This window comes from Trichechus manatus, unplaced genomic scaffold (genome assembly GCF_000243295.1).
Source record: "Trichechus manatus latirostris isolate Lorelei unplaced genomic scaffold, TriManLat1.0 scaffold00168, whole genome shotgun sequence".
Taxonomy (NCBI): Eukaryota; Metazoa; Chordata; class Mammalia; order Sirenia; family Trichechidae; genus Trichechus; species Trichechus manatus.
In genome coordinates this window covers 4,022,310-4,049,448 of record NW_004444104.1, presented here as the reverse complement: position 1 = coordinate 4,049,448, position 27,139 = coordinate 4,022,310, and the positions used below count along the sequence as shown (strand labels likewise).

Sequence of the window (27,139 nt, the reverse complement as noted above, 5' to 3'; positions counted from 1 at the left end):
TTTTTTAGGGAGACATATTAAGACACAAGTCACCTTGAGATTAAAAAAGAATGTTCACTGTAGGACTGGAAGATGAAACTGAGAATCTCAGTAGGGAACTGCATCTAAGTAAATATTTATATTGGAATACTTCCAAAAGACCAGTGAGCTATGCTGCATTTAATAGGCTAACATTTATTAAAAGCCTACTGCATGATAGGCACTGTGGTAGATGTTATGGTAGCCCCCAAGGGATATAAAATGTCTTAAGGTCTCCTGCTGAAATCCTCTAACCAAACCAGTTGCTGTTGCATCAACTCCAACTCATGGCGACATCTTGTGTGTCAGAGCAGAACTGTGCTCCACAGGGTTTTCAATGGCTGATTTTTCGGAAGCAGATGCCAGGCCTTTCTTTTGAGGCACGCTGGGGTGGACTTGAACTTCCAATGTTTCAGTTAGCAGCCAAGAGCTCTAGTAGGCAACAAATGCTAGTAAGCAGATGATACTAATACTGTGGCTGTAGTAGTGGTTAAAAAAAACCAAACTCGATGCCGTTGAGTCGACTCTGACTCATAGCGACCCTACAGGACAGAGTAGAACTGCCCCATAGGGTTTCCAAGGAGCGCCTGGTGGATTTGAATTGCTGACCTTTTGGTTGGCAGTCAAATGCTTAACCACTGCACCACCAAAGCTCCGTAGCAGTGGTAGGTAATATTTATTAAGAGTTTATTATGTCCTAGGAAATATTCTAAGCTCCTCATGATAACCCTTTAAGATACTATTATACTCATTTCACAAATGAGGAAATGGAAATGCAGGGAAATTAAATGACTTGTTTTGGGTCCTATAAGAAGTAAGTGGCAGAGCCAGAAGAGCCTTGGTAGTCTGGCTAGAATCTTTACTACATGCCTTGCCATGTGGCTAGCACGCTGACACTTGGGAGCATTCCACCATTTTCTTCTTGGATGAATAGAACTTTAGCACTTCCTGACCCCATACAGAGCCCACATCATGGACATGCCTATTTTTTAAGATTTTAGAAATTACTTTTTGCCTTTTTGAAGATTTATGTTAAAATTTTTTGCAAAGGAAAGGTTTAAATTTATATAATAGTTTCTTTCACAGAAACCGCCTATGTTTCCCTAATTCTACTGGCAGAAAAAAATCTTAAAATTTTCCTGAGTACTAAGATCTTTGCTAAAAATACAAATGTTTTAACACAGCATTCACCATAAACTTAATTCATTCCAACCATTACATAAAATATTACATTTAATCTGAACTCTTAGTGTATAAATAAATAAAAATAAATTAATACATAAAATCGAATCTTGTCAATAAATACCACTCACAGTGGTGAGTGAAGACAGTAGGTAAGAAAACCTCTAATATTATCGAAACCATATTGGTATCTAATTTTAAATTTTCAAAACACTACCAAAAAATAAAATAAATTCTAAACTTATGCCATAGCTATGATGATACCAAAACTCGTTGCTGTCGAGTCAATTCTAATCCATAGCAACCTGTAGGACAGAGTAGAACTGCCCCATAGGGTTTCCAGGGGGCAGCTGGAGAATTTGAACTGCCGACTTTTTGATGAGCAGCCTTAGCTCTTAGCCGCTGTGCCAACAGCTATGATGATAATTGAGCTAAAACACTGCGAAAGCATAAGAAAAAAATTATTTCAAAATTTTTTTTAAGGCTTTGTAACCTTTTCTTCAATCAAACTCTTGTGAGTTGATAAAAATAAAAACTGAAATTCTTACGTGAAAGTTGAGGTGAGCTTTAAAGAAGAGGCCAGAACTTTACTTCCACCTTCCCTGCCTACCTCTTTGGAGTGCCTGTGATTCACTAAAGGAGCCCTTGTGGCACAAAGGTTAAGTGCTCAGCTGCTAACCAAAAGCTTGGCAGGTTCGAAACTACCAGCAGTTCCATGGGAGAAAAGACCTGGCAATCTGCTCCTGTAAAACTACAGCCTAAGAGACCCTATGGGGCAGTTCTACTCTGTCACATTGGGTCACTCTGAGTCAAAAACTGACTTGATGGCACCTAACAACCTCACAATGGTTCACTAAAGCATAGTTTGAAAGCCACAAAGCCCAAAGGTTTCCAGCTCATAGGAAATTCTGGAAGTGTAAAGCAGTGTACAGAACATGAAGGTGAAGATATGCGATGCTCTTAACTTTAGTAGAAATAGACATTACATAAAAAATTCTACAAGTTCTTCCCTTCATTTCTACAATTATTTACTGAGCAAGGACTATGTGCCAGACTTAGTACACACTAGTGAAGAAATGTGTTATAGTCTAGTGGGGTTAACAGATAATAAATAAGTAACTAAACAAGCAAGTAACAAATAAAAAGAAACCCCTTACGATTACAATTGGTAGTAAGTGCTACGAAATAAACCAACTGGGTACACTCATAGAGAATAATGGAAGTGAGGTGGTGGGGCGGTTACAAAGGACTTCTCTAAGCAAGTTTTAATAAATGGAAGGGAGGGAGGCCAGATAAAACTTGCCAGAAGTGATAGGATTTTTTTTTCTCTTTAACTTTTTATTGTAGAAAATTTCAGAAGTATAATAAAATAGAAATAATGGGTAAAATGAATCTCTACGTCTCATTATCTACTTACAGTCACTCTTGTTTTATCTATATTTATATCTTCTCCTACCTCACCCTGGATTATTTTGAAGTAAATCCCAGACATCATATCATCTGTAAATTTTTCAGTATACATAATTTCCCTAAAATGTAGGGTCTCTTTTCTCTGATCTCAGTGAAAATAAACTAGAAATCAATAACATAAGTTATCCAGAGAACACTCGCATTATTAAAAAAGTAAGCAATATATTTCTAAATAACCCATGGGTGAAGAAAAAAAATCACAAAGAAATTAGAAAATATTTTGTACTAAATGATAAGAAAAATAAAATGCAACAAAATTTGTGGAATGTAGCTAAAGCACAGCTCAGAGGGTAGTTAAATATTAACAGAAGAATACTTTGAAATCAATGACTTAAGGTTCTATCTTAAGAAGGTAAACAAAGAAAAGTAAGCTCAAAGTAAGTAGAAGGAAATAATAGCGATAAGAGCAGAAATCAGTGAAATAGAAAACAGCAGAGAACATTAACAAACCCAAAAGTTGTTTCCTTGAAAAGATCACCAAAACTGATAAACCACCAGCTACACTGATCAACAATAACAACAAAAAAACCCAGAAAATACAAATTATCAGTAACAGGAATGAAAGAGGATATCACCATAGAACCTACTGATATGAAAGGATAATAAGGGAATATTATGAACAACTTTATGCCAATAAATTCGATAACTTAAATGAAATGCACAAATTAAATAAAATACACAATGTTTCAAACACAAGATGAAATAAACATAAAGAGCTCTATGTCTACTAAGGAAATAATAATGGTTGATAAATTCTATCAAACATTTAAGAAAGAAAAATTACCAAGTGTACACAAACTCAGAAAATACAGGATGGAGAAATTGCTGCCAAACTTGCTTCATGAGGAGAGGACCACTCTGATACCAAAACCTGACAAAGACATTGTAAGAAAGAAAATTACAGACCAACATCCCTCAAAATCATAAACATAAAACAACAATATATGAGCAAATCAAAGCTAGCAAAATATAAACCAAGGGACATTATCTCAGGAAAGCAAACTGTATTTAACATTAGGAAATTAATCAATGTAATCTACCAATTTAAAGAATACAAGAGAAGAACTTTACCGAGAAAAAAGCATCTGAAGAAATTAAACACCATCAGGGAAAAAAAAAAAAAGAGCTCTCAGGAAATTTGAAATAGAAGGGCACTTCCTAAACATCATTAATGACATCTGTGAAAACCTCACAGCTAGCATTACACTTAATGGTGAATCACTGAAAACACTTTTCCCCCAAGATTGGGAACAAATCAAAGATGCTTGCTCTATTATTCACCATTGTATGAAAGGTCCTATCCAATGCAATAAGCAAAGAATAAATAAAAAGCATAAATATGGAAAGAAATAAACCTATCTCCATGCATAGATTACATAATTATTAATGTAGCAAATCCCAAGAGATCACCAAAAACCTACTAGTGAAGTTAAGGAAGACTAAGGATACAAGGTCAATACATGAAAATCATTTCTATGTTTGAACACAGGAGCAAACAAATGGAAAACAAAATTTTAACAATTTCATTTACAATAGTGTCAAAAAAAGCAAGAAGTACTTAGGAATGAATTTAACAAAAGGTGTGCAAAACCTCTACACTAAAAACTGTAAAACACTGCTGAAAGAAATTAAAAAATGGAAAATATATCTTTCCAGAATGAAGTCTCAAAATTATTAAGATATCAATTCTTCCTGAACCAATGCAATCCAAATCATAGTTCAAGTAGACATTTTTTTAAAAAAATAGAAATTGATTAGCTGATTCTAAAATTAATACAAAAATGCAAAGGACCTAGAAAAGCCAAAACACTCTTGTTAAGAGAAGAATAAAGCTTGAAGCCTTATACCATCTGAATTCAAGTCTTATTGTAAAGGTAGAATAATCAACATATTCTAGTACTGGCATATGGATAAAGAGATCAATGGAACAGAAGAGAGCACAGAAATACACCTACACTTACACAGTCATTTATTTATTTTTTACAAGGGTTCCAAAAGACTCAATGAGGGAAAAACTTCAAAAAAAAGATGCTACGCTGTCAGCAGCTGCATGCTCCCTTTCCCCCACAAAACACCAGAAAAAAAAACAAGCAGAAACTGACAGAACCAATGTTGTCAGAACTCTGGAAACCAGTCAAATGGTAACTAAAGTGGATGCTGAATTAAGAAAAAGGTGACATATAAACAACAGGAAGGCTTTGGTTTTCTACTTGCCTGCACCCTCCTCCTCAGCTAGGCTCCTGGCCATCTTAAAGCAGTGACCTGCAGGCCCAGAGAGGGAGCTTGGTTTCTGGCTCTAGGGAGAGCAAAACAGACTTTATTCGCAAATTATTGTGTATGTCTGCTCCAACCTGTCTGGGACTGCCGGAAGGACCAAAGAAAGGTGTTTGTCTTGGTCTAGCCTGTTACACAGAGTGAGGGGCAAAATGCAATGACCTAAGGCTTTAACTGGCTGTAACCACCTGGGACTAAAGCGTGTGATTAAACCAAAACCCACTGCTATCAAGTCGATTCCAACTCATATGACCCTATAGGACAGAGCAGATCTGCCCCATAGGATTTCCAAGGCTGTAAATCTCTTACGGAAGCAGACTGCCACATCTTTCTCCCGCAGAGTGGCTGGTGGGTTCAAACCACTGAGCTTTTGTTTAGCAGCTGAGTTCTTTAACCACTGCACTACCAGGGCTCCTTAAGGGTGTGATTAGGGCATACAATAGGTGCCTAAACACTGGAAGGAGAGGCCTGGGCAGAATTTCTTTCAGAAATTAAGGCTTTCAAAAGAACCTTGCACATGGGAAAATAGAAAGCCACCCATATGCCCAAGGCAAGACATGTACTCTGAAATTACCCGAGAAGACCTTAGGCTTTCACCTCAGGCTGATCCCTAGGCTCAGTGCAACCCTGGCTAAACAAGCCAACTGGCAACCTCTGAAGAGTTTTTGAAGTATCCTGGCATTCAAGGAAATCTGTCATAACACTAGTGTCTCAGTCATCTAGTGCTGCTCCAACAGATTTACCACAAGTGGATGGTTTTAACAAAGAGAAATTTATTCTCTCACAGTCCAGTAGGCTACAAGTCCAAATTCAGGGCATCAGCACCAGGGGAACGCTTTCTCCATCGGCTCTGGAGGAAGGTCCATGTCATCAGTCTTCCTTTGGTCTGGGATAATCTCTGCGCAGGAACCTCAGGTCCAAAGGATGCGCTCTGCTCCCGGCACTGCTTTCTTGGTGGTACGAGGTTCCCATGTGTCTCTGCTCGCTTCTCTCTTTTATATCTCAAAAGAGATTGCATTAAGACACTAATCTTGTCAACCTCATCAGTATAACCTCATCACAGTGATAGAACTTACAACACATGAGGAGATCACATATAATCACATCATAGTGGTAGAGTTTACAACACATAAGGAAATCACATCAGAAAACACAATCATACAATACTGGGAATCATGACCTAGCCAAGGTGCTACACACATTTTTGGGGGGACACAATTCAATCCATGACGACCAGCTAAATACAAGCTAAAGAACACAGATAGAATTCAGTGCCCACAAATATCCAGGAAGGCAGTCTTTGCAAAACATAGTTAAGGGAAGGCAGTAAACAAAAAAACAACTACAGCCTTCAACAATTAAAACAAAAAACAGCAAATCCTGTTTGCTGGGAATGGGAATAATCTGATTTCCAGAGTTCCCATATTATAATATTCAAATATCCTGGTTTCAACAAAAGCAACAAGGCAAACAAAGAAACATGAAAAGACGGCCCAGTCAAAGGAACAAAATAAAGCAAGAGGAACCATTCCTGGAAAAGCCCAGATAATGAACTAAATGGGTAAAGCCTTTAAAACAACAGTACACTTACTGACATGGTCAGGTTCCAAAGACCAAGTCATTATGTGAAAACCGGCATTATGCAAAAATGGATGACCACATCAGATCACAGAACAGAGGATGACTACATTATTACATAACTGCCAAATTACATCATTATATAAATGCCAAACCACTGAGAATCATGGCCCAGGCAAGTGGGCACTTAACCTTAACCATCACGGCTAGTGTTACTCTCACCTCGCACCTCCGTGTTTGTTACCATAAGATATATGTCATTAATGTGCAAAATAGTCGGAAAGTAGATTTTTTACTTTTGTCATAAATGTGAAATGTCAGATAACAAGACAGTAGATAAGTGAGTAGGTATAATCAATACAATCAAAGAGCTAAAGGAAAACATGAACAAAGAATTCGAGGAAATCATCAAAACAATGTATGAACAAAATGAGAATATAAAGAGACAGAAATTATAAAAAAGAACTGAACAGAAATACTGGAGCTGAAATGAACAATAATTGAAATGAAAAAATTCACTGGCAGTGCTCAACAGGAGATTTGAGCTTGTAGAAAAAATAGCCAGTGAACTTGAAGGTAGAACAACTGAAATTATCAAGTTTGAGAAGCAACAAACAACAAAGGAAAGTGAACAGAGCCTAAAGAACTGTCAGATACCATGAAATGAACCAATCTATGCATTACAGAAGTCTCAGAAGGTAAGAGACAGAGAAGAGAGACATGAATCCACACATCCGAGAAGCTCAAAAAACTCCAAACAGAATAAAACAAAAGAGGTCCACAATGAGACACATTAAAAGTACTTCTATGGGTAAGTAAAAAAGCTATTTTTATGCTATTTTGTTTTGTAACTCTACTGGTTATGTCCTACATGATTTAAAAACAAATGCATGATTTAAAAAACAAAACCATAAAAAAATCTAAGAAACATACATAAAAGTAAACAAGAAGAGAATTAAAATGGTTCACTATAAACAAAAAATAAACTAAACACAAAAGTAGGCAGTATTGTAGGAAATGAGTGGCAAAAAAGGTGTAAGACACAAGGAAACAAATAGTAAAATGGCAAAATTAAGTCTCTCCTTACCAGTAATTGCTTTAAATATAAATGGATTAAACTCTCCAATCAAAAGGCAGAGATGGGAAGAATGAATACGAAAACAAAACTGAACTACATGTTGTCTATAAAAGACCCACTTTAGATCCGAAGACACAAACAGGTTGAAAGTGAAAGAATGGGAAAAAAGATTCCATGCAAATAGTAATCAAAACAGAGACGGGGTAGTGATTTTAATACCAGAAAAGGTAGAGTTTAAGTCAAAATCTGTCATAAGAGACAATGAACATTAAATAATGCTAAAAGGTCAATTAATCAAGAAAATGACAACTATAAACACACACACACAGATATTAACAACAGAGCAACAAAAATATGAAGAGAATAGTGACAGAATTGAAAGAAGAAATAGTTCTACAAAAATGCCCAAAGACTTTAATATATCACTTTCAATAGTGGATAAAACATCTAGACAGAAGACAAATTAGGAAATAGAGGACTTGAACCAACTAGACCTGAAAAAAAAAAAAAACAAAAACCAAACCCATTGCCATCGAGTTGGTTCTGACTTGTAGCAACCCGGAAGACATATATATATATAGAAGGCTCTACTGAACAACTGAACAACAGCAGAAAACATATTCTGTGTCAGTTCAAATGTATCCTTCTCCTCAACAGCCATATGTTAGGTCACAAACAAGTCTCAATAAATTTAAAAAGACTGAAATCATATGAAGTATCTTCTCTAACTACAATGGAATAAGACTGTGAAATCAGTCACAGAAGAAAAACTGGAAATTTTACAAATGTGGAAATTAAACAACCCACTATTAAACAATAAATGAGTCAAAGAACAAATCACAAAGGAAATTATGAAATACTTTGACATGAATGAAAGTGAAAGCATGACATACCAATATTAACTGAATGCAGTGAAGGTGGCTGTCAGAGAGAAATTTATAGCAATAAATGCCTAAATTTAAATTTAAAAAAAGGAGAAGAAAAGGAAAGATCTCAAATCAATAATTTAACTTTCTAACATAAGGAACTAGAAAAAAAGAAGAGCAAACTAAACCCAAAGCTACCAGAAGGAAGGAAAAGATAAAGATTAAATTGGAGACAAATGAAACAGAGAACAGAAAAACAACAGAGTATCAATGAAATCAAAACCGATTCTCTGAAAAGATCAATAAAATCAACAAACCTTTATCTAGACGCAAGAAAAAAAAGGACGAAGATGCAAATAACTAAAATCAGAAATAACAGTGGGGACAGTACTACTGAATAAATTAAAATAATTACAAAAAATACTATGAACAATTGTACACCAACAAATTAAATAACCTAGATGAAGTGGAAAAAATACTAGAAACACACAAACTACCTAAACTGACTCAAAAAGAATTAAAAAATATCAACAGACTCATGGCAAGCAAAAACATTGAATCAATAATCAAAAACCTCCCAACTAAGAAAAATTCCGGGAATTCTACCAAACACTAAAGAAGAATTAACAACAATCAATCTCAAACTCTTCCAAAAAACAGAAGAGGAGGGAACACTTTCTAATTCACTCTATGAGGCCAGCATTACCCTGATACTAGAAGACAGAGACAGACACAAGAAAAGAAAACTACAGGTCAATATCTCTTATGAATATAGATGTAAAAATCCATAACAAAATAGTAGCAAACTGAATCCAACAACATATATAGGAATTATACATCATAAAACAAGTGACATTATCCCAGGAATGCAAGGGTGGTTCAACCTAAGAAAATCAATCGATGTAATACACCACATTTTAGAATGAAGGAAAAGAACCACATGATTATCTTAAATTGATTCAGAAAGGGCATTTAACAAAATACAACACCCTTTCATGATAAAAACACTCACCAAACTTGGGTAGAAGGGAAATTCCTCAACATGATAATGAACATTTATGAAAAACCCACAGCTAACACCATACTCAATGCAGAAAAATGGAAAACATTTCCCACTAAGATCGGTAACAAGACAAGGATACCCGCTTTCAGCACTGCTATTCAACAATGTATTAGAAGTTCTAGTCAGAGCAATGAGGCAAAAAGAAAGAAAGGCATCCAAATCAGAAAGACATAAATTATCTCTATTCACAGATAACATGATCCTATATATACAAAACCCCAAAGAATATACAAGAATGCCACCAGAGCTAATAAATGAACTCAACAAAGTGGGACGGTACAAGGTCAACATGCAAAAAACAGTTATGTTTGTATACCACAGCAGGCAACAAACTGAAAAGGAAATTAAGAAAGCAATTCAATTTACTATAGCATCTATAAGAATAAAATATCTAGGAATAAAATTAACCAGGGAGGCAAAAGACTTGTACAATGAAAACTATAAAACACTGCTGGAAGAAATTAAACAAGACCTAAACAAATGAAAAGACAACCCACGTTCATGAATTGGGAGACAATCCACATACTCAACCCCTATAAAAATTCCAATAGCCCTTTTTTTGGGAGTGGAAAAGCAATCCTCAAATCCATAAAAACTGCAACAGGCCCCGAATAGCCAAAACAATCTTGAGAAAGAAGAACAAAGTAGGTTTCAACCTTCCCAATTTCAAAACATTCTATAAACCTACTGCAATCCAAACAGTGTGGTACTGGCATAAGGGTACACATATAGACCAATGCAGCAGAATTAAGAGTCCAGGAATCTATGAAAATCCAGAAATCATACATCTATGGCCAATTTTCAACAAGCATGTCAAGTATGGGGAAACAATAGTTTAAACAAATAGTTCTGGGACAACTGGATCTCCACATGCAAAGGATGAAGTTGGACCTATACCTCACATCATATACAAAAATTAACTCAAAATTCATCAATGACCTAAATATAAGAACTAAAACCATAAAACTCTTATAAGAAAACAGGGGCAAAGCCTCAAAACCTTGATTGTAACAATAGATTCTTAGATATGATACCAAAAGCAGATATGATACCAAAAGAAAAATAGAAATAATTGGACTTCATGAAAATTAAAAACTTTTGTGCATCTATCAAAGGTGTGAAAAGACAACTGGCAGAATGGGGGAGAATATTTGGTAACCATATATCTGATAAAGGTTTAATATCCAAAATAAGTAAAGAACTACTATAACTCAACAGTAAAAGACAAACAACCCAATTTAAAAATTGGCAAAGGACTTGAATAGATATTTCTCCAAAGAAATGGCCAATAAGCACATGAAAAGATGCTCAGTGTAACTGCTTATTAACAAAAAAAACACACATACACATTGTCATAAAGTCGATGCCAATTCATAGTGGCCTTATAGGGCAGAGTAGAACGCCCCTATATGCGGTTTCCAAGGCAGCAATCTCTATGGAAGCAGATTGCCACCTTTCTCCCATGGAGCAGCCTGTGGGTTCGAACCTTTTGGTTAGCAGCTGAGCACTTAACCACTGCACCACTAGGGCTCTTTAATCACTAGGGAAATATAAGTCAAAACCACAATGAGATACCACATCACAACCACTACGATGGCTATTATCAGAAAAATGGAAAACAATAAGTATTTGTGAGGATTTTGAGAAATTGGAACCCTCATCCATTGCTGGCGGGAACGTAAAATGCTGCAACCACTGTAGAAAACATTTTGGCAGTTCCTCAAAAAGTTAAACATAGAATTACTATATGACCCAGCAATTCCATTCCTGGTTGGAATTCAACCCAAAAGACTTGAAAGCAGGACCTCAAAGAGATACTTATACTTGTACGCCAATGTCCACTGCAGCATTATACACAGTAGCCAAAAGGCAGAAACAATCCAAGTGTCCATCAACAGATAAACGGATAAATAAAATGTGGTATATTTCAGGCTGAACGAGAAATGAAGCTCCAACACTTGCTACAACATGAATGAACCTTGAAAGCATGCTGAGTGAAGTAAGTCAGACAAAAAAAGACAAATATTGTGTGATCCACTTAAATATGAAATATCTAGAATAGGCAAATGCATAAAGACCAATGTTTATCAGCGCTTACCAGGGGCTGATGCAAAGAAGGGATGGGGAGGTACTGCTTAAGGCATACATTCTGTTTGGTGTGATGAAAAACTCTTAAATAGATAATGGTGATGGTTGCATAATATGCTAAATGTAATTAATGTCACTGAATTGTACACTTTAAAATGGCTGATATGGTAAAATTTGTGTTCGATATATTTTACCATAATAAAATTTTAAAAGTAAATGGAGCTGCAACAACTATATTTATATGGGGGGGAGGGGGAATCAACTTCTCTACCACTAAATTCATTGAGACATATCATAGACCAAAAAGTAAAACTAAAACTATAAAGCTTTTAGAAGAAAACACAGGGGAACCGCTTCACAATCAGAGGGTAGAACAAAACTTCTTCAACCAAACACAGAAAGCAATAGCCACAAAAGGAAAAATTAGTAAATCGAACTTCATTAAAATTAAATATTTCTCCTCATCTTAGATTGAAGAACCGTATCAAGCATTTTAAAGATAAGCTTTCATATTCTTTCTTGTTTAACTGCATTTACAGTTATTGTATCATGATTATTTAAAACATAAGCATGCCTGTTTACGTATTGAATAGAATTTTGTTTTTAAAACTTGTTATTGAAGTATAACAAACACAGAGAAAAGCACATGAATCGTAAGTGCACAGCCGGATGAATTTTCATCACTAGACCCAGAGTAGGATCAAGAAACAGAACTTATTGGCATCCTGAAAGTTCCTTTGTTCCTCCCTGTCCCCTCCAAGGGTAGTCACTATGCTGACTTCTAACATCACTGACTATAGTTCATGTATTTTAATTCTTCAATACTGACTAGTATATACAGAATATTAGTTGTTGAAGGTAGAGGATCAGCGAAAACAAGGGAAATGCTCAATGAAATAGATTGACACAACAGCCACAACAATGGGCTCAAACATATCAAAGACCATGATGATGGTGCAGGACTGAGCAACGTTTTATTCTGTTATATAACGTTGCCATGAGTCAGAACCAACTCAACAGCATCTAACAACAACAACAACAAGCTGTTGAAGAAATGACAGTTAATGCATAGATATGTTGCCCCAAGATTCAAGAGTATGAAAATTTTATCAAATTTAAATTAAATACATTTTCTGACATGGTATACCTTTGGCTAAGAATGCCCTCCATCTCACCACTATTCTTCCCTCACGGAGGCAATTAGTACATGTCCTCCAAAACCTGGAACCCTCCTTTATTCTCTACTCTAATTTAGATACACACCCTCTCCTGCACCCCTGCACACTTCTATAGTGCTTGCCACTCAGTCTTTATTATAAGATTTACAAGACTCTTTCCTCAGCACAGTGTCAATACTTGAGGCCAGAGATGCTGGCTTGTTCTGTTTTACCTACTCCAGTGCCCATGAACATGCTAAACAACAAATGACTGCTGACTGAAAACTCACTGGTGTAGAATCTGTTAAACGAGCTAAATATTTAAATTAATATTTGCATGTCACAACAGCCTATATCTAAGGTTGGACTGGGGGGACAGTAGTGGTTCAGTGGTAGAATTCTTGCCTTCTCTGCAGGACACTTGGGTTTGATTCCTGGCCAAGGCACTTCATGTGCAGCCACCACCCATCTGTCAGTGGAGGCTTGTGTGTTGCTATGATGCTGAACAGGTTTAAGTGGAGTTTCCAGAGACTAAGACAGACTAGGAAGAAAGCCTAGTGATCTACTTTAAAAAATCAGCCAATGAAACCCTATGGATCACAGTGGTCTGACCCACAACTAATCATGAAGATGGTGCAGGACCAGGCCGCATTTCATTCTGTTGTGCGTGGGGTTGCCATGAGTCGAGGGTTGATTCGACGGCAGCTAAAAACAACAAACAAAGGTGGATAGGAGACCTAGTCCAACAAAAGCAAAGATTATAATATGCATCCTAGAATATTCTGATTTAAGCCAAAAAAGGGCAAATTTGGACCCATAGCTTTACAGTAGTAAAATCTGAAGTAAAATCTCAAAGAGGTAATTACTCAGCCTAAATGTATGGATAATTATTAAGTAATGCATTAACATGAAGAACAGCTCACGTCTGGAATCAAAATGAGATTCTCATCACCATACAGAACTATGCTTTCAAAAGAAAAAAGCACATATATATTTTAATAACATGCTACCTCATTGAAGGTTTACATAAGTAACAACATTAACCCCATCCTAGAACTATTAATTTTATACATACTAACATACCACTTTTTTACTGCACTCAATGAAATAACTGGACCCTTATTTAGTGACATTGTGTTGAAAAAATACATCTTTATATAAACAACTGAGATTGCCTTAATCCCAAATAAATGAATTTACATAGAAATTTTTGCTAGATCTACATGCTTCTCTTAAAAACGTTATTTTTCTATATACAGTTGATATGAAAAATTGTTCATCAACATTCAATTAATGTCACGAACACAATTTATACCACAAATATGTGGCAAATACAATTCAGAGACCTGCAGAACAGACATTCGTAAGTCAGTTGATAACAGTGATAAAAAGAGCTTTACTTACTGCTATTTCTCTACATGCCGACATAGAAATCCCAGTTCCTTCTATTTGTTTTAAAGCATAGTCTTTATCATCTTTCCTGTAAAAACAAAGTTATTTTAATATACAGATAAATCTACATTTATGTGCATTCTTAACAAAGCAAAATATAAATCACATATTCAATATACATTTGACACCTTTCACATATGCTCACATGTCACGCAGGAAAATTTTTAGGTAATCTAGTCTACTTCCATTATTTGATAGATGAGGAGAGAAATTAGATTCAAAGGAATAAAAGCTGTTCAAGGTGTCACAGCTATTTATGGGAGACCAAGATTTAAATACAGAGTTCCTGGCTCCCTGTAATAGGCTCTTTCTGCTCTAATATGTGTATGCTTCCTGTGTACATATGCAACACACTATAAAATAAGTCCTGCTTTCTAAAACCCATTCAAATATTTAGTAGGTTAAAAAGTTACAAAATGAATGCATCACTAATGCACAAAACTGTTGTATTTCTTACAGTCATCATAATCTACAATGAATAATTCAAAATAAAAACCAAACCCGTTGCTGTCAATTCCAATTCATAGAGACACGATAGGACATAGTAGAACTGCCCCCCATAGGGTTTCCAAGGCTGTAATCTTTACCGAAGCTGACTGCCACAAATTTTCTCACAGAGTGGCTGATGGATTCGAACTGCCAACCTTTTAGTTATCAGTTGAGCCCTTAACCACTGTACCACCAGGGCTCCTCAGAATAGGTCGCCCCCAAATATTTTCAAAGAGATTCATTCAACATGTCTTTACTGAGCACTTACTATGTGTCCAGAACTGTGCCAGGCACTAGGGATATAACCGGGTTCCTTCTTTTATGGAATTTTCTGTGTCTACTAGATAAACAACTGCTTCATCATAATACAACAAGCTCCATGATAGGGCAGGTATGGACCACAGAGAATGACTGATACATCCAGAATTTGGTGGAAGACCCAAGCAAAGACTTCTCAGAGGAAACATCATGTAATTGAGGCCTAAAAGGTAGCTCTCTAACTTTTAGGTCTCAGGACCCCTTTACCCTCCTAGAAACTACTGAAGACCCCGAAGAACTTTTGTTTGTGTGGGTTATTTCTATCAACAATTACCCTATTAAAATCAAAAAATGGGAAACTTTTAAACACAAGAATACACAAGGACATATCCATCAGCCATCAGAGAAATGGAGTCATCACGTGTTATGCTGCCTCTGAAAAAAATCCACTGTACACTGATATGAGAATGAGAATGGAAAAAGCAAATGGTGTCTATTACTTAAAATAATGTTGACCTTGCACACCCCCGGAAAAGACCTCAGGGACACCCAGGGGCTCCCAAATCACACTAGGAGAACTGTTAATGTAGGGGTGTGTGTATGTGTGTGTGTGTGTGTGTGTGTGTGAGTTAAGATGGGCAACACAGTGTGAAGGTACATGAGATGAGATAAAATGAAGCATTTGAGGGAGAACAGATAAGAGTACACAACTGGAGATGAGGTTGGAGATATAATTAGGAACTGGAGCATACAGGTCTTTTTATTCCAAGAACAACCTTAACGAAAGAATATCAACTATATTTGGAAAAAAAGTTTATCTTTGGCTGCCCTGTGAATGTGTATTTAGGAGGAATAAATAAAAACAAGAGGCAGAGAGACTAGTTAAAGGTATTTGGAATTACAGTTATTCAGCTGGGACAGGATGGTAGCTATTCAAAAAGGTGACTGAATAATGGGGGTGGTGAAGAGGGAGGAGTAAAGACAATGATTTCTGGCTGGGGCAAGAGATTAATGGCAACACTATTCACTGAAATAAACACAGCAGGAGGAGAAGATTTGGTGGGGAAGGAAAAGTGATAGTTCCATTTTGCGTAGGTTGAGTTTGCAGTATCTGTGAGATTCCTAAGTGGAGATGTCCGAGGGCAAGCTGAAGAAACACCTCTGAAGCGCAAGAGAGAGCTGAAGATACAGATTTGCTATAACTAACACATACACAGTAATTGAAATCATGAAAGGAGATGATGAGACAAAAGAAAAAGATCATCAAGAAAAATATTTTCAAAAACGACACAACAGCAAATAGTATCAAAAACTGCAGAGAGGACTAGTAAAGGATGGACCTTATAGTGTCCACTGGATTTACCAAACATGAGGTTATCATTGGACAGTGACCTAGGCAAGAGTAGCTACAGTGGTGCAGTGGCAGGGTCGATATTGCAGAAGGCTGAGAAATGAACGGGACATAAATAAACTGAGAGAATAAATATGGTGATGCAACGGTTAAGGGTGCGTGGCTGCTAAACGAAAGGTTGGCAATTCGAACCCACCCAGCGGCTCCATGGCAGAAAGACCTGGTGATCTCCGCTCATAAAGATTACAGCCTAGAAAACCTTATGGGGCAGTTCCACTCTGTCACATGGGGTCACTATGAGTCGAAAATTGGCTCGACAGCACCTAACATCAACAACAATTCTTTTAATGGGAGAAAATAAGGCAGTAGTTGAAAGAAGCTACAAAACTAACGAATTATAATCTTTTTTTTTAAAGATGGAAGAGACTGGAGTACCTATGTTTAAGCACTGACAGGAAAGACTCAGAGAAAAGGAGCTGCTGATACAGGAGAAAGAGGGAATATTAAAAGAGCAAAAACTCTGAGACACTGAAGAAATCTGATTCAGGACAAGAAGGAGAAACACTTCTTCCACTGTAATAGGAAGAAGAAAGACAAAGGAACGATGGACACACATGGAAAGAGGATGACAGGTTCAGAGACACAAAGCTGAAGGAGTCCGCCTTTTTTAAATTTTTTCCATATAAAGCTCATACATACATTATTATGTGACTCTAACTGCTCTCCCCATACTGTGACAGCACACTCCTCCCTTCCACCCCTGACTCCCCATGTCCATTCAACCAGCTCCTAACCCTCTCTGCCTTCCCATCTCACCTCTGGACAGAAGCTGCCCATCTAGTTTCCTGTATCTACCTAAGCCAAGAGGCACACTCCTCACGAGTATCACTCCATGTCCCACAGTCCAGTCCAATCCCTATCTGAAGAGTTGGCCTCGGAAATTGTTTTAGTTCTGGGCTGATAGAGAATCCAGGGGCCATGCTTCCCAGGGTTCCTCCAGTCTCAGTCAGACCATTAAGCCTGGTCTTCTTACTAGAATTTGAGTTCTGCACCCTACCTTTCTCCTGCTCCATCAGGGACTCTCTGTTGTGTTCCCTGTCAGGGCAGTCATTGGTGATAGCAGGGCACCATCTAGTTCTTCTGGTCTCTGGCTGATGAAGTCTCTGGTTTATGTGGCCCTTTCTGTCTCTTGGGCTAATACTTTCCTTGTGTCTTTGGTGTTCTTCATTCTCCTTTCCCCCCTAAAGTTGGAGATGAGGTCATATGCTAACAGTAAGGGGAGAGGTGGTAGAGGTGGAGGTTTGAGTAGAGTTAAGGTATGACTGAAGGAATAAATAGCCCTTTGTAAGATCAATTCATTTATATTCATTTAATACTTTTATTATTTTAGATTATTATTGACAGTTACATTGCTTTACCTTTGGTTTTACAACATTATTTCTATGAGAAAAGAATTGTTTCATGACAATCAGTTTTATAACATACTTCCTAGTAAAGCACTGAGGACTCAATATATTAAAAAAACATTAAGAATATCTGTACTCGATGGCACACAACAACAACAACGTCTGGATGAGTTCTGAAAGATTTAAAGGAAAAGAAGGTGACAAAAATAAAATGAAACTGGGATCAGAGTAAGTTCATTAGACACTTTCATGTACAGGGTAGTGATTAAATTACCCCAGGAGTATAATAAATTCCATTGTATCTACTGTTTGAGATAACATTCTTGACTGGAGCCCTCCAAAGAGGAGGTAGGAAAAGAAATAAATTAAACCAAAGACTTATCCATTCACCTCCTTAACACCTACCACATTCTCATATTTAAAAACGGCCCAGTCACTAACGACAATTTCTTACTTCTCAATAAACTAAAAAAATTCTAATCTGCATTCGGCCCTCTGTCCCATTCCCAATTACTTAAATGTTTTATACTTTATAAAATAAATGATCAGAAAGAAATGTGAAGTGGGAAAGATATCAAATAACTGTAAAAAGAGATTTGATTATTAAAAAGGCAATCTCCTTTTTAATAATCAAGTATCTAATGTAACTGCCATCATAATGTAATAGTGCTCTGTGGTTTACAAAGCACACGTATTCATTCACCTACCCACCCATACACCTATCCGCTTCTACTTTAGTAGAAGGCACACTGGAAACGAAAAAGATTTGTTTCCTAGTTTCAGAATGATCCAGTGGAAGTAATCAGATTCTATGAATAAAAAACTGCAATATAGTGAGTACTACAAATAAAGGGGACAATCCAACTATACCTTGAAAGATGAGAGAAAGCTTCAGAAAGAAAGTCTACTTAAGCCTAGACTCTTAAGACTTAAGAAGTTTGTCAAGAAAGAAGCAGGGGTTGGAGAAGGAGATCAGTAGCCATACTGAGACACTCCAGGAAGTGGGAACAGCACGTACAAAAATACAGAAAAACGGAAAGGGGTTGACATGTTCAGAGAATAGCAAAGTGGCAGCAATTAGTTTAATATCACTGAAACATGTAACAAAGACAGGGCTATCAGTGACAGCCCTCAGGACAGATGAGGTTTTAGAAGTAGGCACGGGTAAAATTGGAGTGAGTCTTTTATGCTGGCTATCTCCAAAGAAAGGAGCCCTAGTTTTGCAGTCGTTAAAGTGCTCTCCTGCCAACCAAAAGGTCAGCGGTTTAAACCCACCAACCACTCCACGAGAGAAAGATGTGGCAGTCTGCTTCAATAAAGATTACACCCTTGGAAACCCTATGGGGCAGTTCTACTCTGTCCTACAGGATCACTGAGTCAGAATTGACTCCACAGCAGCCGGTATCGCCACTAAGAAAGGAGCCCTGGTGGCACAATGGTTAAGCACTTAGCTGCTAACCAAAAGGTCAGTAATTCGAACCCACCAGCGGCTCTGCAGGAAAAAAAGACCTGGCAATCTGTTTCTGTAAAGCTTACAGCCTAGGAAATCCTATGGGGCAGTTCTACTCTGTCCTATAAGGTTGCTAGGAGTTAAGAATTGACTCAGCAGCACACAGCAACAACACCTACAAAGAGGAGTGTATAGTGTTTGTACCTCACTCCAAAGGGGTAAAAAAAAAGAACTGGCGTATGAGAAGAAAATATTACATTCCTTTTTAACCAAGTTGAGAAAAAGTGTGTTGAGTGAGAAGACAAAAAAGTAGATGATGAACCATAATGAACAACTGCCTTTAAGAGATGGTAGGAGTAGGGGGAGCATACAGAATGGCTGTAAAGGAATGGTTAAAAAACTGAGTAGTGTTTCAGTAAAACAGAGTACTGAACACACATATCTAATTTCATGTCCTCCCAAAATCCTACTAAAACTATGATAAAGGAAATCTTTTAAAGACATAGACCCATAAAGATGAAAAATGGAAGAGGAGACAGTATATTATTTTGGAAACCAGAAAGGAAGTGGACAAGTAGCTGAATAAGACTGAAGGGGACAGGGAAAGAAGCTAATACTCCATCAGATTTACACAGCATACTCCTCCTGAGGCAGAGAATTGTGAGTACAAGATACCTCTGGAAGTGGAATTGGCTGGATGGAAGATAAAGTTGAGGAGATAACCTAGAAAATATAATAAGACAAAGTGACAGAAATGTGAAAGACAAACAGGAAGACTAGAGGATCAGTCCATGTATCCTCGACTTACGATGTATTCAAGTTACGACGAACCACACTTAGGACCGTCTGTTTTGTTTTCTTTTGTTTTGTTTGTACATCTTATTGTTAGTAATATGTACTACATACAACGTTGCAGCACGTTAATTTGCTGATATTATCATTCTCAGATGTTCACTCGCAGATGTTCAATGTTATGATTTACAGAGATACTGATAATGAAAGGCAATAATAATGAAAACAATGAATGAAAATAATGAAAAAAAAAATGAGGTATTCAACTTAACATCAGAACCAACTTACAAGGGAGTCATCGGAACGGAGCCCTGTTGTAAGTCGGGGACTGTCGGGATATATGCCATTTAAACATGGCTGCACTATTGACAACTGCAGCTCCCACAGGCCTCTATGCTGCACAGCATATTGAGACTTGTCCTCAACATGTTGAGACTTGTCACAACTTGTTTTCCCAAATCTATTGTCCCGTTACTGATTGGCTTGTTTACCTGAATTCCTTCTCCCTTGCCCGAAACTTATTGTTATTCACCCAAAGCCCACTGTTCTGTTATTTGCTTCATTGCTTGCTGTATTGACTATAAATAAATTCCTGGGACTGAAGCCGGGGTCGACTCCTCAGAGTGACCCTCCTGGCCCAACTTCTCTGTCAAAGCTGTGTTTGGTTACTGTCTCCGCCGTCCTGACATTTGCCGCCGCTGCAACAGATGGTGCCTTGTGTGAGGGGCTGCGACAGATGGTGCCTCATGTGAGGGACAGGGGACCACCTCTAATTAGGAGTTCCAGAAAGAAAGAACAGAGTGGAAGAAAATTTACAAAGTAATTCAAGAAAACTTCCCAAATTAAAGGACATGATTTGTAAAACTGGAAGGGTCCACCAAGTTCCCAGCACAAATGGATGAGAGTAGTCCCACAACAAAATACAGCATCTAGACATTTCAGAGGAGTGGAGACAGTTGATTTTACAAGCTTCCAGCAGGGATGGGTAACAAGTCACTTGGAAAGGAAAAGGAATTGGGATTTTCCAACAGCAATCTTGGAAGTTAGGCATTCTAGATTAGCTCTGCCTGCACTGTATAAAATCATGAAGTACTGACTACACTGTCAATGGATGCAGTTTGGAGTTTCAGTTCTGTGTAGAAATCTGTTCTGAGGGATTACACTCTCAGCTGCAATGACAAGAAAACACTCTAGAGTGTTAGACAGTTCAAGGAGATTGTGCCAGAATGTAAATCAGTGCACTACTTCCTTCATGGAGAAAACCATACTTTAGGGAAAGAAAACAAAGCAGCTGAACTAATCGTTGTACTTAATTATGTAGTAAAAATTGTGAATTATATCAAGGCTAATGTGTTAAATTTAAGATTAATTATCTTTATTATGTGATAATTTGGAAATAGATCATAAGCAATTGTCATTGCATCCTAAGGTATGATGGTTACTGAGGGGGGAAAGATCTGTGACAATGTTGGGCTATAGCATGAAATCTTACTGATTATGCAAGATAATAAACCAGTTTGGTCCCAATACTTAGAGATGTGACTTGAACAGTCTAACCTGCTTTGGTGTGGTATCTTTGGTTTTTTAATGATCTTAATACAGCCAAACAAGGAAAGAATGAAAAAGTTTAAAAAAAAAAAAAAAAAAAAGATGGCTTTTAAATGTATATTCTTGGGCTTTTGCCATATATTAAGTCGTTTTTAATAAAAACTCCTTATTTAAAAAATTAAAGTTCCTAATAATTATTGTTCTTATTGCTATATTTTCAAATATTGCTTGTAACTATTTCTTACCCTCGGATACCGTGGCTCATGTTCACGTATTACATCATCTAAAATTCTTCTTGATGTTGCCTTTTGTTTATTTAGCTCACAAATTCAGAATAATAGAACTGGTAAAATGTCTTTATACCTAAGATATCTTTTAATTTCCTGGAATGGTCACCAAGAAACACAAAGATTTGCTCCTTTGCCTTAAAAAAGGGAAGATACTAGCAAAAATTTAGGTTTGTTTGACACTCTTCAAATTTTAATTAATTCAAAACTACTTTGAAAACTCTCGTTTCCAAATTGATTTATTTGACAAATGAGTTCAGCCTTTATAGATCAATTATATGCAAATAAAGTATATTAATATATTAATTATATGTTTCAATGATTATGTACTTTTCAGGTTGAGAAGAGGCAGACTCGTGTCCATATGCAAAAAGTGGTACAATAACGTCTTAAATTGGCTTTTATTTCTAGGTTTCAATACCCTTGTCAATCAGGAACAATCACAGTACACCTTCTGGTATAAATCAAAATCCCATGCAGGTTTGTCAAAGACCTCGCTATTTACAATATGTTCTAACCTCCTGAGTTATCACTGACTCAATCTTTATAAATTGTGAATTACTTCAATAGATGATCCATTCTCTTCCATTCTAATAATTCTAGTTAACAATATGAATTTTCCAGTGCTGTTCAATCTTATCACTGATGGATACAACAATCTTCCCTTGCTCGCTACTTAATCAGCTCTACATGCTCTCAACTTAGGCAACTGACTATTCTCGAAGCATCTTTAGAGAAGACTACACTTGGACATCCATAGAATTGATCTTGCCAGATTCTGTTAACAACTAACGTTGTTATTGTTAAGTGCCTTTGAGTCGGCTCCAAATAACAGCCAACCTTCTGTATAACAGAACGAAATGTTGCCTTGTCCTGTGCCATCGTCACAATAGTAGGTATATGTTTGCACCCACTGTTGTTGCCAGAGACTAATACAACAGTAAAACTCCTTGGATCAAAAGCTCTCAATTAAAGTGACACGACAGATCCTCAAATTACTGGAAGATTGTCCCAGCCAAAGATCTCAAAATAAGGATTCTTAAGAACTCTCTAGAAGAAAAAAGATCTTAGAGAGAGAAACAGCTTCTACCCTAGACTGTTGGATCAAGCAGCATGAAAGAGACAGCTTCTACCCAGGACCCATGGAATAAGATCTAGGTGACTAGAACCAAAGATCATCATGCTCTAATCTGCATGCTCTTATTTTTTATTTTCCAGGTTATCTTCTCTCCTCTCTGCTGGTTTAAATTTCTGAATCATTAACAGGCACTTGTTATCTCTTAACAATGAGATCCGTAAGACTTATATTCATCATATTGCTCTTTGCCTCCCTAGTCACTCCTTTTAATGAGTCCAACACCAGGCTCTAATTTGCTTATGATTTCACTAAAATATGTTATCAAACCAATTGTTGAGTTTGTAGCTACTTTCTTTGGGGTACAATTCAGCTTGCTCTAGTTCCTGGGCAATTATACTCAATGACTAAACAACTCTTTAAATAGTAAACTAAAAATAGTAAACAGGATAGGCAGCTCCTATGATGTCACACCTAGGAAGGTTTCTGTCTACACCAAAATCACATTTTGGCATCTTGGATCTTGGCTTAGAAGTGGACAACAAACTCTGCTAATAATTTCTCAGCATTTTTCAGTTTTGCAGTGCTCGAATTTGTGATCTCCAGAGTCTCAAATATTACTGCACAGCCATTTTTGCTTCAGATAATTCAACAGCTAACCTTACAACAATAATAAAAAAGTATATATAAAGAACTGACTTTAGTTCAACAACAGATGAGGGTCTCTGAACAATCTCGTGATCAGTGGAACTCTGGCAATGGTGAATATCTGGATTTCACAGGATAATGTCCTGAATGGCTGAATCTGGCCAAAACGAGGGCTTGAGAAAATGAAAATAAGCCCTGCTGATAACCAGGCTGTGATATCCCTAGCAGATAATGGCAAGGCCAAGAGGAAACCAAGGTTTGCCCAAGACCACAGCTGGAAAATGATAATAGCCCTTTTTTTGAGCAATTACTACCTTCTTACCAATGACTCAACAGCTCTGCTTCACTCCTCCTAATCTGGAACAGAGTGTGGAGACACTCAATTATTAAATTAACCCCATTTTATGACGGCATGTAATCCAGAGCTGGTCCCTACTTACCATTGTCTTACCTAGATCCATACAGCCCAAGTCATAACACTATGAAGCCTCTCCCCAGTTTCTGTTACTGAAACACCTCACAGTCTCTCTAGTGCCCACTCTCCCTTGCTACCAAACCAAATCTGTTCAGTCAATTCTGACTTATAGTGACCCTATAGGGCAGAGAACTGCCACATAAGATTTCCAAGGCTGTAATCTCTACAGGGAGCCCTGGTGACGCAGAGGTTAAGACCTCAACTGCGAACCAAAAGGTCAGCAGTTTGAATCTACCAGCTGTTCCTTGGAAAGCCTATGGGGCAGTCCTATAGGGTCACTATGAATCAGAATCCACTCAACAGCAGTGGGTTGGTTTGTTTGTTTGTTTGTTTGTTTGTTTGTTTTATCTTTACAGAAGCAGACTGCCACATCTTTCTCCTGCAGAGCGGCTGGTAAGTTCAAACTGCTGACTTTTCAGTTAGCAGCCGAGTATGTAACCATTGCACCACCAAGGCAAGTTAATAAATGTGTGCATTCCTGGTGGTCTTTATTTATGGGTCTTTATTATTTATCATGTCAAATTATTTTATACTAAGTTACAATGCAGTAGAGCAACCTGAAACAACACTTCCTTTCATTTAAATTGGGTAAACTTGGAAACAGCACATCTTGCTAGCTATTTATTTTGCTTAAAGTCCTTGCCATATTAACATGTTCTGCTCTTTTGATCACTCTGACAAATTAAACACACAAATTAACTTTTTGGTTAACGGAATAAATTTATGCAAAAGAACTAATTCTAGATTTGAGAGAATTTCTTGGTAATTTGGGGAAGTTCCTGTGCTTGGCACTGTTAAGGTCCCTGAGATATGGCAGCAAACAATACAAATCCAACAGGGATTGCATACTTTCAAGTTTCTTGAAATGCCAAGATACCAAGCTCCAAGAAGCTGCACAGCTTCTTGTAAACCTAGCAGTGACTACTTCTCATCTGCATTATCTCACAGAATTCAAACCAAGTTTGTTAGCTCTCATATTTCAAACTCATCTTTACCTTGTTTGGTTAAACAGCTATGCAGAGCTTAAAAAATATTTGTCTTGGACATTAGAAAGAAACTCTTGATTCTTTCCTATCCGTTCAGTTACAAGATTACAGTAACATTACCAGACATCACCACAATATGAGGGTTTTCCATCAAAGTAAACTACTTATCAATCTTTCTTAAATCATCTTCCCAAAGTATCATTTTTCCAAACAAGTTCACAAAAAATAAAATTAAATTCATTGCATCTGGAATTCAAGAACCATATTTTGACATTAATCATTTATAATCTTCTTTTCTCCTTAACATACATACTAAAAGAAATGGGCAACACTAAAAATAGAAATTAACGTACAATAAACTTTTTCTCCCAAATGGTTGGTCTTTCCTGTATTTCACAGATCTGCCTAATTTATTTCTATTTGACCGCAAACAATTTTTCTTTGAAGTATTATTACATTCAGAATGTATGTGAATATTTCTTAAATTTCAAACAATGCAGCCACAAAATCAAAGTTACTTTCTATCCCGTCAACACTCAGTAACTGAAAAGAATGTTATGAATGCTCATTGTTGAAAAAATAAATAGGATGAGATCTGAAGTCATTACATTACCACTCTGCTTCCCACATGGAGAGGCTTTATTGCACCATTAGTAACACATTGTTGAATTTGAATTTATAGACAAAAATTTGGTCACCAAAGTTTTTCAATTAAAAGAGATTAAGACACACCCACCCTCTCCCTCTTACATTCTATTTCCATTATTTTTAGTATCTTTTAAGACTAATATTTTACATTACTTAATGGTTCTCATTTACTAGTGAGGATATGGAGGAATGTTAACCCTCATGCACTGCTATTAAGAGTATAAACTGAGGACAATCTAGAAAAGTGAAATTAAGCATGTATATTTTCTATTCCCACAAAAAGTCACATATTTGTATAGAAAATAATTAGAGGCATACTAAGCGTACATCACTGAAAACAGGTAAGTAAAATGTGAATACATACACATATAATGAGAACATACGGTCAAAAAGAATGAACAGAGTCTATATGTAGTTACGTAAAAAAAGAAAATTTTAAAAATAAATGAGACATCAGAGTTCTTTATTTAAAATTTTAAAACTACACACAAAAACAGTATTTTTATGGAACAAGTATATAAATAAAGAAACTGGAATGAAAAAAAGGACACACACTAAATAAGTAAGAATGGGGACCTTGTCATAATGGGAGAAGGAAACGGGACAGAGATGAGGGAATGAAAAATATAGGGGCTTGCTCAGATTGAGAAGGATAGTATGCCATGTGTTGAGCTGTATTTTCAACTCAATTCTATGTACCTTGTGTCTAAGAAACAACCAACCAGTTAAACGGAACTACCATTACCCAAGTATAAAAATAGGATTTCCTAGGTTTCTGGGGAAAAAATATGAGTGGGAGGAGAGTTAAATACGGCAAATGCCAAAGATATGTAAAATGTACCAAAATTTCAATTGAATTACATAGATATTTGACAGTGCTAAACACAATAATATTAACAAGACTGATAGAGACTAAACTTTCAGAAGGATCATAGAACAAGAATATGCATTGAAAGGATCAAGACTGGAAGCAAGAAATGGTACAACCACTATGGAAAACAATATGGTGCTTCCTTAAAAAGCTAGACACAGAAATATCATACAGTCTAGCAATCCCACTACTAGGAATATATCCTACAGAAATAGAGCCGTCACACCAATAGACATGTGCACATCCATGTTCACTGCAGCATTATTCACAATAGCAAAAAGATGGAAACCACCTAAGTGCCCATCAACTAAAGAACGGATAAACAAATTATGATACACACACCCAATGGAACACTACTCAACAATAAAGAACAATGACGAATCCACAGAAAATCTCACGACATGGATGAATCTGGAGGGCAATATGCTGAGTGAAATAAGCCAATCACAAAAGAACAAATATTGTATGAGACCAATATCATAAAAAACCAAGAAAAGGTTTACACACACACACACAAAAAACAACCTTTGATGGTTACGAGGGAAGGGAGGGATGGAGAGGGGAAATCACTAACTAGATAGTAGGCAAGTGTTAACTTTGGTGAAGGGAAAGACAACACACAATATAGG

The 27,139-nt window shown here is 36.8% G+C and overlaps 1 protein-coding gene across 3 annotated transcripts in view; it reads right to left on the bottom strand.

The window, feature by feature from the left end:
• The window catches only part of CDK8 (cyclin dependent kinase 8), a 165,548-nt gene that overhangs the window by 66,068 nt on the left and 72,341 nt on the right, over positions 1-27,139 (bottom strand). For all 3 annotated transcript variants that reach the window (XM_004386569.2, XM_012558441.2, XM_023740925.1), the window contains exon 2: positions 14,179-14,254. In XM_004386569.2, coding sequence (XP_004386626.1) covers positions 14,179-14,254 — 76 coding nt within the window. The remainder of the gene's footprint in view (positions 1-14,178; positions 14,255-27,139) is intronic.